The sequence below is a fragment of the Apostichopus japonicus genome, chromosome 6, assembly GCF_037975245.1.
Source record: "Apostichopus japonicus isolate 1M-3 chromosome 6, ASM3797524v1, whole genome shotgun sequence".
Classification (NCBI taxonomy): Eukaryota; Metazoa; Echinodermata; class Holothuroidea; order Aspidochirotida; family Stichopodidae; genus Apostichopus; species Apostichopus japonicus.
This window is the reverse complement of record NC_092566.1, coordinates 5,996,553-6,010,298: the sequence shown is the minus strand read 5'-3', so window position 1 is coordinate 6,010,298 and position 13,746 is coordinate 5,996,553. Positions and strand designations below refer to the sequence as shown.

The following is a 13,746-nucleotide window of genomic DNA, read 5'->3' as shown; positions in this document are numbered from 1 at the left end:
ACTGTACCACTGGTTCAGACAACACCATACGGCTACTACAGTAAACTGTTACCATTAACCTAAAGTCTGGTGAAAACATGAACTGATGAAAGCAAACAAGTGAATAAAGAGGAGGATAACTGGAGGAGAGGTTGGTTGCTATCTAACCTGAGTGAAGCCTTGTTGACTGGGATGGTTGGGATGGTTAGGATGGCTGGGGTGGCCCGGGTGTCCCGGGTGGCCATGATGCCCTGGATGTCCAGGGTATGGTCTCTTCATGTAGGATGGTGGTTGTTGGGGTAAGCCTCTGTTCATCATGCCTTGGTTGTACATTGACGGATGCCTTGGCATGGATGACATCTGGTTCATTGGTGGTCCCCCTCCTTGATTCTGGTATTGGACGTTATAACCAGATTGTGGTCTCATCTGCTGTATACAAAAGGAAGCAAAAATGTTTGAACGAGAATATAATTAATGAAGAGGTGACAAGTTTCTTGCACTTCTAATGTGTACAATATAATATATTTAATATAAACAGTATAATATGCTGACCACTACTATATCCTCTATTAACACAGTATATTATGCTGACCATTATATCATCTATTAACACAGTATAATATGCTGACCACCACTATATCATCTATTAACACAGTACATATGCTAACCATTATATCCTCTATTAACACTCCTCACCTGGTTGAATTCAGTCATCTGTTGTTGCTGTTCCTCCTGCTCTTTCATGGCAGTGACCGTTGCGGTTGCTGTCGCTGTTGCTGTGGCTGCGGCCGCTGCCACGACCGCTGCGGCCGCGGCCGCAGCTGGTTGTGACCTGTTGTTGAAGTTATTAGTAGACATTGGTGGTTGTTGGTGGTGAGGAGGCATGCCGCCTCCACCCGGTCCCATCTGCGGCATTCCTATTGGGCCGTGGTAACCACCGCCAGCAGGCCTAGTAGCAGAAACAATTACATATATTAATATTATATGATGTGACACAGCTGAAACAAAGCACCATGAATAAGAAACGAATTATTTCAACTTTTCATTAGAAATTAACAATAGCCCAAATGGGCACTATGGTTCCTTGCTTAATCGAAGACCAATGTGATGTATATGTCATCACCCAATATTATCGTCATACCATACCTCTGGTTAATATAATATGACAATGTCTCTTATGAATATGCATAGAATCAACCTCACACAACGTCAGGGTACCATATATCAGTCACTCCATTAGTAAAGTTAATGCTAACACAACAGCCCTATGGCACCACCCATAATTAGGTCCAGAAAAGTGTTGGATCAAAATCATTTGGGCCCGAAAGGTTCAAACGAAAATTTGGTTCCCAAAGTGTGCCCGACAGATATTTGGGCCCTCATAAGTCTAAAATATAGCCATATAGCCTCAAATGTGAGCACAAATGGTCCCAAAAATAATTGTGTCCCGCAAATTCGGGCCCCAAAAATGTGTCCCTAAATGCATTTGACGTGGAAAATAAGCCCTGAAATGTTTGGGGCCCAGATGGTCCCAAAAAATTAGGCCTACATGTACCAGCTATTAAGCAACAACTCGGTACCAAGTTTGGCTACAATGGGATCAAAGGTTGCAGAGTTTCTTGCAATTTAAAGATTTTTACATTTGACCCTATGACCTCATTATTATTCATAAGGTCAGCACCAAAACCGATAGGGCACACCTCCTCACTACAATACATCTACATAACAAGTATGACAAATATCCATTGACGTGTTCTTGAGTTATGGCGGACCCAAGCAAGTATCACAGATACACACATGCACACATGTACACACCAACCTGACTACATATGTTTCCATTGCTTCACGCAAGGAACTAAATACGAACAAATCAAAGTGTCTTGAAGAGTGAATACTGTATACAACAGTCTTTCACTTTGCTATATATTGGAGATATATATACATAATGAGTATGCCAACATTATCATACATTTACACCATGCCTTCAACCTGCTATTTTTCTAATAGCAGTTCTTCGAACCAGTGTCAGTTACATTAAGAACCTTGCAACACATTTAACCGTTATTACAAGCAACAATTCCATCTACAGTCATGAGGAAGTGCTTCCTGATTACCTTAGTTCTTTCCGGTACGATGCTTAAGCTGAAAACATGACGTCATGATTTCTTGTTTACATTATACAAAATTAAAAACTATGGGATTTTTTGCCTTTAAAAAACACTATTTGAAACCCAAATTTTGCAGCGGTAACTTTGTGAACTATAAACAGTTGAAGGGGTTACCAAATGAACTCCAGCAGGACCATGTCCTCCTAAATGTTTGAATAAATTAATAAAAGCAACGGTCAATGATTTTATAGGTACTTACACGTTAGATGTTCTGTAAGGAGGCATAACCCTCTCCCTACTGTAGTGACCCATGCCCTGCATGGCTGGCATATTGTAACCTGCTTTCCCCTGACTGGCAAAAGGGTGTTGTTGGCCTTGGAACTGAGGGTTCATGTTGGTCATAGGTCCTGCTAGCAATAAACATGAAACAAGAAAAACAACACCAGAATTTAGTAAAAAAACAAAAACTGCAATACCATCATAATTGAATTTAGCTGATTGTCTCAAAACTGCCACCATGGAATTTGCTGACAGGCTCAATACTTTCTGTAGGATAGGTGATGATTTTTCTTGGGAAATATGAATCATTGAAACAGAAGATAAGAATTGCAAATGTTGTATAGATGGAATTTGCTGAGAGGCTTGATATTGTTGTAAGCGTAGGTAGTTATTTTACTTATCCATATAAATCACAGATAAAGACTGCTAGGGTTGCTGTAACAAATGACTGTTAATGGAAGGTTTACCAGAAACCGACAATTACTAATTTAAAAAGAACCCTCAAAAACTGAAGAAACCATTTACTATTAAAACACAACGGCACTGGGCTGTTCCATATAGTCTTATATACTCTTAGAAGCAAGCTTTTTCTCTTTGGTCTCCCATTCCTGACAATTTTAACATAACAAATTTGACATAAATAGAGATTAACACTTGCCTTTTAATCTTAGACGATACAGATGAAAATATAAATGAAATTTTAACAAAGGACGAAAATGAATAATTTCATTACATTCTAATAAACTTTGCTAGACACAGACACTACCAAATACTGCTAATAATGAGTTAAACTTCGATTTTATTACTACAGCAGTAAAAATTTGTCATCTGAGAGTACATTCCACTGACTTTGCATGACCTGAACTTTTTTTTACGTGAAGAACAAAAAAAACCAAAAAAAAAAATATATCACAAAGCCAAATGCACATGAGTTAATGGTAAACTAGAGACACTTAAACCAATATCCCTTTGTACTACATGATACAACACAGAGACCACCTCCCTAGCAGACTGTGACATCTGCTGCTTTCTGTTTCACTATGTCAGAACAACTAACTACATTGACACTGCTGTGGATATATATATATATATGTCTCTCTCGCCATTGAACAAAGTCTGTGCACTTGTCCAATCGACTGGAGAGATCGCTATCCACACCTACAACGACGACGACCGATTCTCTTTATCCTAACTTTAATTAAAGTGAAACCCATCAGTATGCAACCATCCCTGGCAAATAAATGATCAAGTGTTCTCTGATGCACTTTGGTTGCTTGCAATGTTATAACAGGCTGTTGTTTGGGTTGACGGCACATTTACACACTGCTCGGCTATGGCTGTCGAGAGGAGGTTCTTAGGCCGAGATTGGTGGGACTAAACTAGAGAGAGCTGTATTAATCAAAACATGAGGAAATGCTCGATGCCATCTCATCTACTACTACGCGGTATACATGCAACATTGTAAACAAAACAGTTTTGTTACAAAAGAGGAATGAAACATTTGAGTTGCAAAAGTCTATCATTGTACTGTAAAGTATCTATAAAGGGGCCCAGGAGAAAACAGACACAAAAACAGACCACAGGTATTCCACACATACAGACATAGACACTAATTTTTCAGATTAAATTTGTTTTTTCTTTGCTTTTGTATGTGGTTGGCTTGAATCACTAATGAGGCATCATTCCTGGATTGTGCCATATTCCTTACTGGTATGCTCGTTGCAAAAGGCAGAAATCTCGCAATAATTACGTACTTTCATTGGCCGTGATGATTTAACGTGATGTTACAAAAGAAACTACAAACTTCATCTGTGGGGAGGGAAATTTCAGAACCCTCCAAACTTCCATGCTTGCTACTTGTTCATGAACGACAACCATGCCCACTGGAAGTGTTTAAGATTATTCCTGTAGTAGATATTCACTTCAGGGAAACTCCAATATGACAAAATGGCCGACACAAAGAGTGTTTGGCCTTCACACATATCCCATTTTTGGGGCTAGTTGAATAAACTGTTGTTGTAACACATATCTGAAAGAGATAACCTTCAGATTGGTCAAATACCAAAGGTAAGTACGACCATGGTATTTAAACTAAAAAAATGAATACATTTGCATGATCAATGGTTGATCTTTTCAGATTTGAGCTCATTTCCTTTATTCTCTTCAGAATCAACCAAGGCTACTCTCAAACCACAGCAAAGTCAATTTTCTATGGATTTTTTTTATGTGTGTCCCCTTTGTCTTCATTGTCAAAGAATTCAATAAACAGAAATATGAACAAGACCACATAGTGTGGTTTTCACTACCTTACACTGGTGAGTTATAGCACAAAAGTAAATGGAGCAGATTACTTCTGACACAGCAAAGACTAGTAAATATAAAATTAGTTATATGCTTAATAAAGGTGAAAAATATGTAAACTATGAAAAAAAAAAATTATTTAAAATTTAATTCTATTTTATTATATATACTATTAAAAATTAAATTCTATCTTTTTTATTAAAAATTTAATTATATATCTATGCCTTCAGTGGATTCCTTTAATGAATACAGTTAACTATTGATTAACAATGATAAAGCAATCTCTGTATGTACACTATACTCAACTTGAAGGGTTATTATTGATCAGAACTACTGGTAAAGATTGAAAATGTCTGTAACTTATTCCAAGTAGATACTAAAATTGATCTCTTCTAATGTTAATCAATCTTGCATTATCAGCCCAATTGGTAACAATTGCCAATATGTGGGAGTAAACAGTCATGTTGACAGGAATAGCAAATTGTTTTCTAACCTGAGAATCTCAATCTTTGCTAATACACTCAGTGGTAATCAAACAAACATCTCTCAAGACTATTTGTAACATCCATTTGATTTCCTTTGTTGATGTCAAGTTCCAAGTTGAATTTTCAAATTTCAATAGTGACTAAAGCTTGAAGATCTCATGGGAAGCAACACAACAGGTAAGAGTTCGCAAGTGCACACCTAGCAATGAAGTCATTACATACTACAGATCAGCCAAGCCACCCACCCACCCTCCCACAACATGACTGCAGTCTATGGCCTCCAAATGACCTCATCCTCTTGATTCGTCGTAAACCACAACTTCTGTACACTAGGTTACAGGTGATGTGCGCAGAATTGGCTCAAATTCATTGTTAACAACAATACTTCAAAAGCCAAACCTTGAGCCACTTTGTCAATGGGATAAGCTTCCTGTCAGACTTAGTATTGATGGTGTTTGCTGCCACCTACAAGGTTCCAAATATAGACCACACTGGATTGGTACTATTCTGAGTTGAGTTTATAACTGCCCACTGTGAACAGCTAGCACACAGTAAAATGGTTGTGGTATCTATTGACTGCAAGCTACATACTGCTTAATTGTGACAGCTATGGGGTTGCCAGCTACACAGTATTTAGTTATGACAGCTATGGGGGTTGCCAGCTACATAGTATTTAGTTATGACAGCTATGTGGTTGCCAGCTACATAGTATTTAGTTATGGCAGCTATGGGGTTGCCAGCTACACAGTATTTAGTTATGACAGCTACAGGGTTGCCAGATATACAATATTTATTTGTGGTGATTATTGTATGTAAGTTCTGCCAAAAACAATGAGCTTAATAATGGTAGTCGTTGGAAGGTAGAAATAAAGTTCTTAATTATGATGGCTGTGGGCTTTCGATTATGCAGTGGTTAGTTAGGAAGGTTACTGGATGGCAGTTACATAATACTAAGATTCAATATATGAAACCTTTCCTTCTTAGACATGAAGGCACCAGTGAACACAGTGGCATGACGTTTTATAAATTTGCACTGAGGATGGCTATATAGCATTCTGAAATCATCTGAATATATGAGGTGATTAAAGGAAGCAAAAGCAATCCCTATTCAGAGGAGGAAAGTTAACTGGACAGACAGGAAGGTGGATGTAGAGTAAGATGGTGAGAACATATGATCTTATCATTGAAATGAAGAATGCTCTCCTCAAAAGAATGTCTATCATTAAGATAAAATGTCCTAATAATTACATATTACATACTTAGCAACATTTCTACTTTCAAAAGTCGACTCAAGACCCATTTTTTCACTTGTTCTTTTGTAAATTAATTTACTTTCTCTGTAAAGCGCTTTGAGCAGTAACTTTTGTTTACTGATTTGGCGCTATATAAGTCTCATTTATTATTATTATTATAAGAGCCACTCATATCATACCTTGGCCAAAAGAGTTGCTTTGAAGTTGAGGGCTATTGGTGGTTTGAGTGACACCCCAAACTGTGGCGACCACGCTAAGTGACTGTTGCTGAGATTGTTGTTGCTGCTGCTGCTGGGTACCACCCTGCTGCCATGACACAGTGCCGTCACTAATAGGTAAGAACCAAATGTGAGAAGAAAATGTATTAATCTCAGGTCACAATCATTATTGCTTAGGAAAAGGAATTCCCAAACAAAAGACAAAATTCTATGAGAAGAGACCCCCAACAATATCAAATATATCAAACAAAGAACACCCTGCATATTACAATTACTGGTGAATATGGACGCTTCAGGAACAAAGCAAGCAAATTTTTTGGATTTTTTTTGGTTTTGTTTGTGTGTGTGCTTAATTTACCAAGTAAGCTTTCCAGGTACTTGATAAGGTACGAGTATGAAGGTTATTCATATTGGAAAAGGTTCAGGTTTTATATTTACAAGGTTCAGGTTTACATTAGCCTGCACTGTTGAATTAGATCAAGGTCCTCATTTAACCAAATTAGGTTCAGGATTACATTTAACTAACCAAGCAGGTTTATCTTTGCCTTATCTACTGCATTAGAAGTATGGTTCATATTTAACCAGATAAGGTTCAGGTTTACATTTAAGTAACCAAGCAGGACTATCTTTGCCTTATCAACTGCATTAGAAGTAAGGTTCACATTAACCAGATAAGGTTCAGGTTTACATTTAAGTAACCAAGCAGGTTTATCTTTGCCTTATCTATTGCGTTAGAAGTAAGGTTCATATTTAGCCAGATAAGGTTCAGGTTTACATTTAAGTAACCAAGCAGGACTATCTTTGCCTTATCAACTGCATTAGAAGTAAGGTTCACATTAACCAGATAAGGTTCAGGTTTACATTTAAGTAACCAAGCAGGTTTATCTTTGCCTTATCTATTGCGTTAGAAGTAAGGTTCATATTTAGCCAGATAAGGTTCAGGTTTACATTTAAGTAACCAAGCAGGTTTATCTTTGCCTTACCTATCGCGTTAGAAGTAAGGTTCATATTTAGCCAGATAAGGTTCAGGTTTACATTTTAAGGTTTGTCTGTTCTATTGAAATTACTGCAAGGTTGATATAAATCAGATCAAGTTCAGGTTTACATTGAAGATACAATGCCGGTTTAAATACCCTGACCTGATGAGGTTCGGACTATCATATGCACCTTATCTCCTAATGTTAGCTCAGGTTTTATATTTACATGACAAACTGTGGGTCTACATTTTGGGAAGAGCTCAGGTTTGAACTTACCTCTGAGGCACTTGTGAGAAGGCTTTGGGCATAGAGTGGTGCATCGAAGAAGCTGAAACTCTGGCTCCCTCTAAAGCTCGACTTTTCCGTAACAACAAAAGCTTTCCAAGTTCTTCACACCAATGGGACAGCTGAGCTGCAAGGAATATATGGAGAATGGAATATTGAAAAAACTTGTCTCTTTGGGCTGGTCTAGAACAATCACACCATTTTATAGAAATAAACTGTAATCAAGGCAAAAGGAAGTGGAATAAATCTTAAACTTGTCATCACCAAGCTTTTGATCATTGCAAAGGTCTTTCATTTCCCATAATAAACAAGCCATTTGATACACAAGTATTAAAAGTGAAAACTTAAATTATAATCAACATGTAGGGAATAAAATGTTAGAATCTGACTAGAAGACACTTTTGACTATATGGGCCTTTACACAGTAAACCAACACGAAAAATCAACACATGCAGTTTTCAGTATTGAAATTGGTATTTTCTTTGTTCTATTAGGATGAGTGTTGGTTATTTGAAGCAGAGAGATAGCATAGAAAGTTTCAACATCCTACTTGAATTTTGAAATTTTGGTCCATTGGAATCCTATGGGAAAAATAACAGGCGAACATTGACATACACCAGAAATATATAACGGTTGTAACACATTGACATACATCACATGGCAGGCACGTTAGGTACGTTCTTTTAGCTTTCCTATTTTCTTTCCTTATTTGTTTGCTGATTTGTATTGTTTTGTATTCCTAATTTGTATGCTGATTTGGTATATATACCCCTTTAATCACTTGACAATACACACACACACCACTTTAACCCTGTGTGTGCACCACTGTCAGGAGCAATATTGGCTCCTATGTAATGTAACACTATAAGTTGATACCCTAGACAAGATCAGTGTTGGGGGAGAGAGAGCATTGTGGTTGTGGTTTGGATTCCACACATAGCTACATCCAAAGGTCAAAAGCACTGAGCAGGCCTGCCTGACAGGAGACACCCAATAAAATAGTTGCAGCAATTAGAGAAGATTTACTGGTTGAAAATCAGCAGAGAAAGTATATATATATCTACAGTATGTGAAAGTCAGGCTAGTAGATGATTCTGCCTGCCTGATAGACACTAACTAAAGATTACATATATCCTTGGCTTTGTATTTAGGAGAGACAGTCCAGGCACTGTTAAATACATACATGAGGGTGTTTATGTGAAATGCATCATTTAAACAGTGTACATGTTGTTGTTATTGTGCACGCATGCAGGCAGGTAACCTAGGAAGTCATGTGTGTATTTATTGTGCGTGTATATGTGTTTTGCTATTTTGGAAGGATAAAGATGTAAGTTCATTTGAGATCAACAAAGATCATAATGAACAGTTTAAAATGACAAGTTATTTTGACAATGGTAAGTTGCCTCATGGCTCTGATAGTCTAAAGTTTGGAAAGAGTTCAAAAGGCCAACTAAGGTCAGTGCAGGTCAATGTAGGATTATTTTGTAAACAATATCTCAAGAAGGGAAAAGCCTACCAGGCTTCATAGTTCATACTTTACATGTGCTGATGTGGCTCAGTTTTTATGACCATAGGAAAAGCTGTTTTTGGTACAGGAGGTGAAAGGTAATTTTCCTTGAGAGGAATACATTTCTTTTAATAGGACAATTTTGTCATATCCAAAAGGTTTCAGCATAGGTTAAGATGCTTGGGCCCATTAAAGGGTGATTTTTTCTGGTCCCAAGAGATATCCTGGTATGTTAAGTCCACAAGAAAAGTCAAGAATTGATCACTTCAACCAACTTGTTCTTGGGCAGCCAAGTATCACAACACCCACATGTGACTCTTATACTAGATTTGAGGAGATTCTACTTTCTCTTGACATATGTGGCAATTATCATATTCCCTACACAAATTGTACTCCCCCCCTTACAATGATGGGAGGGTCCTTGCTCACTAATTCTACTAACTGGATCTTTGCAAATTGGTTTCTATTTGACATACCTGTACCTTATACAAAATTATGTCTGAGACTGTCACAAAACATCCATTACATGAATTCACTAGATATTGTAGACTACCATTAAATTTTTGCATTATGTCTCTTAAATTGGAAGATTTATGGCACAACATAATGACATATTAAATCATCATAAATGTTAACTCTGCACTAACACCATGGTGGATAAGAGCTAGACAGAACCGATTAACAGACTGGGTTAATTTATTAATTTAGTCTGAAGTAAGCTGTTTGAATGAAAGACTAAAGATCCAATCACCTATTATATCTGCCTGATACATATGCATATGATACAAATCAAATAATGAATAATGTAGCAGCATGCAGTCAACTGAAAACTCACTTCCTTCCTCTTCACTATAAATAGAATGACAAAGATACCTTCATGAAAAACAGAGATAGCTTGAAAATGGCAAATTGTTTTCTTTGTTGTTTTGAAAGCTGCATTTGAGTGGATACGAAATTACCTCAGATAGCAGCTCATGTGTATGATACTGGTAGATAATTACTATAGAAGGATTCAAAAATTGTCAGAGTGTGGAGAAACTACTCATGGGTCTAATATATATATATATATGGCAAGCTTCACAAAACATGTAGTTTTGATTTGTAACAAATTGAAGCTGTCTGAAGAGTTTACAACACTACAAACAACTCCAGCAAAACTGCAAAATTGTACTGTAGTATTGAAGAAGCTCTAATCTCTAAAAGCACACCTTACGTACGAATTAACCTTACATTCTGACTGTTAGGCAATAAGGTACACATGTAGAAAAATGCATGCATCAATTTATGACCAGCAAAAGATGAGAACCGAGAGAGTCAAAGTGGCTCACATTATACCGTATGACAATAAATCAGGAATACTTCTTCCAGGCATTGGCAGCTAACTAGGCCTCCCCTCCTCGGCATAAACAGCGACTTTGCCAAATTAAATTTGTTGTGCATTTCTGAGCTAGTTGTCAAGGTTGTTGTTGCCAACCAACTTGTAGGGAGGTATACCTTCAAGTCTTGTACAAACATTGGGCTGACATCTGACACTCTACATTGATATGATAAACTTGCATGCACATATAAAATTCATGTTTTTGTAAACCAAACCGAAATAGATAGTCTCGTTTAAGTGATTCTGTACAAACATATGGTTAATATGGCTATTAAAAGTTCACCTAATTAATGGCCTTAACTTTCTTGTTTGCCTTTCCTTCCAGATAAACATTATATATGGTATTTGCCATTATTTTACAGTCATTACCACTCTTGTGATGATATACTGGGTGGTACATATTTACAGAACTTCAGTGTCACCGATCTTGATGTCTCCCAGAATTGAACGAGTGGATGAAAGCTACAATTTGATCACATTTCATCGTAGTTAAAAATGTTTTTCTGTTCTAATTCATCTGTATATGTCACTTGAACAAAATGAACAGATCAGTGGTTATTTCCACATAAATTGATAAAGTCATGTGACCTACTCGGGGCTACAAAAATGTAAAATAATCACTCAGTGCCACAGCCTTTGGTACTAAAGGTACCACTAACTCCCCCTCCCCCCTTCCCCCCATCCTGCCCACTGCACTGTGCTCCTTAATTCATTCACCCCTCTCCCCTTCTTTCAACATTTAGATCTCTTTTCATTACCTTAGAGTCATCTGAGTATTAACCAGCCCAGACATCCTCCCTAATAAATCCTCTCTCTGGGTTACACATTTCAATCAAGCCAACTAATACCTTTCTAACTTGAGGCCAAGACATTATACTAACTATCACATCGACCAAAGCTGTGTTTCTACAAACAGACACTGGTAACAAACAACTCCTCAAATTCTTGTAAATAATGAATGAAAACATCCATGGTATTCAGCTCTGTAACCATTGACCTCTTTCAACAGAGGTTGAACAAAGGTTACCTGGGAGAGAGAGCGTGCTGATTAACTATCCTACAGTGAAGGTTAAGTACCATTTAGACTTATAGAAAGGAGAGGAGGGGGGGGGGGGGACATTGATCTCTGTTTAAAGTTAACAAGAAATGTGTTACATTTATAATGATAATTTTTTAGCCATGTGAGTGAGTGAAAATCAAAAACAAAGACTGATTGTGGTAGGTGGCTTCAAGGTTCGCTACAGTAATTGCTTTGGTTGAAATTACTTGATTGTTAAAAAGTGACGAAGGAGTAGCGAAATTACCGACTGCATTGGCTTTATATTGTTGTTGTTCGTATTTGAAAATATGTCAAGACCAGGGCTAAAAACCAAGTTGGACATATATCAAAATCAGTTCATTAGTGTACATCTGAACTTAATGAATCATTTTAATTCAACTATTAACATAGATGTTAAAGTTATAAACAACCATACTACATATACTGCCAACTAGCAAACAAACACTTTAGGCTCGCAAGCAGGCACACTTAAAGAAACAAACTTATCACTAAAGATGGGTTACAAAGTCGTCTCACAACCGAACATTTAAAGTCTGTGTGAGGTATGCGCATAGCTCTAAATCATAATCAAGTCTTAGTCACATGAATGTTATCTCTCCAATGAATAACATACATGTATCAATTCATAGCATGCATCATTTACGAAAGACAAAGAAGTTCTGGTTATTTTATCACATCCAAATCTGATATCTCTCAAAATTTGCAAAGAAGCCAGTTTTTTTTTTTTGCTTAAATAAGCAAGGTTTTCCCTTCAGGTGATATGTCCTTTGGCACTTCTCTCTATACATTCATACCCAGACATCCCTGAATCTCCTCATTTTGACCTCTCCCCTTGACCTTCCAGGGAGATATTTTACCCAAAGATGACCTTAAAGGTCACACTATCAGAACAGGATACTTCTTAATTGCTCCCATATGGTGATACTTCACACCCATTTAGTTGATATTACTACCAACCACTTCTACCAACATCATCCTTTATCTGATCGCTTGGGGGACCTCTCTACACCTCTCTCTCCCTCTCTTTCTCTCTCACCTCACACACAACAAACTTGTTAGCCTTGAATTTTGAGCTCTATCTGAACTCTAAATATCTTCCCACTTTACCAATCAAACTTTGCCAAGGTTGATAGTAAAAATTTCCAGAATAAAATATCACCTGATACCTGCCAAGTTCAAGAGTTCACCATAGGAAGGATGCATATATGACAAAGGAAAACCCAAAGAAGATGGGTATGAGTAGGACAAAGTGGTAAAGCTTGGGTGGTTCAACTCTTCAACCAAAGTGTAAAACTGAAATACAACTTATGAAACCATATCATAGGAAAAAACAGTATAGAAATCTACTTTCTTATCTGTGTAAAAGAGTGGCACACAAATTGCATTAAAAACAGTCTTTGTACACAGACAATGGATAATAACAAAGATTTCAATTCCATTTTTTTTTCATCTTTTTTTGTTGTTGCTACAACAAACATTTTTGCAGTTTATTCTTTGTTAATATGGGATATACTGATGTGTATTATAAAGAAGTGTGTTATCCCACTGAGAAGTAGATTACAATATTGCTAATATATGTTTAGACAAAAGCATCATTAGGACAGCCACACCAATGTATCTTTTTCATAGTTCCCAGACTATACTGAACTATTAACAGTTTTAAACTAATTAAGCAAACCTGTCTGTGTTGAGAAATTCCAAACAATGCAATTTGTACTATTTTGTTGTTATACTTGCAAGCATTTTTTTTTTTCTTTCATAGATGAAAGAATTGATGCTTCACTTTTGAGAATGTAATGAGTTCTGTAATTTCACATCCGTATTCACTCAAACTGTCAAAATCCAATTAGAATTTTTCAGGAGAATTATTACAAAGAAGGAAGGATTGAAACCTTTATCACTTTCCTGCTCCTTGT

General features: G+C 36.9%; 1 protein-coding gene across 6 annotated transcripts in view; it reads right to left on the bottom strand.

Moving 5' to 3' along the window:
• LOC139968796 (zinc finger MIZ domain-containing protein 1-like) overlaps positions 1 to 13,746 on the bottom strand; it is a 168,479-nt gene that overhangs the window by 12,231 nt on the left and 142,502 nt on the right. For 4 of the 6 annotated variants that reach the window (XM_071973194.1, XM_071973195.1, XM_071973190.1 and 1 more), the window contains 5 exons: positions 7,877 to 8,012; positions 6,585 to 6,733; positions 2,347 to 2,497; positions 676 to 928; positions 148 to 408 (listed from right to left, as the gene is read on the bottom strand). In XM_071973194.1, the coding sequence (XP_071829295.1) occupies positions 148 to 408; positions 676 to 928; positions 2,347 to 2,497; positions 6,585 to 6,733; positions 7,877 to 8,012 (950 nt within the window). The remainder of the gene's footprint in view (positions 1 to 147; positions 409 to 675; positions 929 to 2,346; positions 2,498 to 6,584; positions 6,734 to 7,876; positions 8,013 to 13,746) is intronic. The other 2 variants (XM_071973193.1, XM_071973192.1) reach the window with 2 other exon arrangements.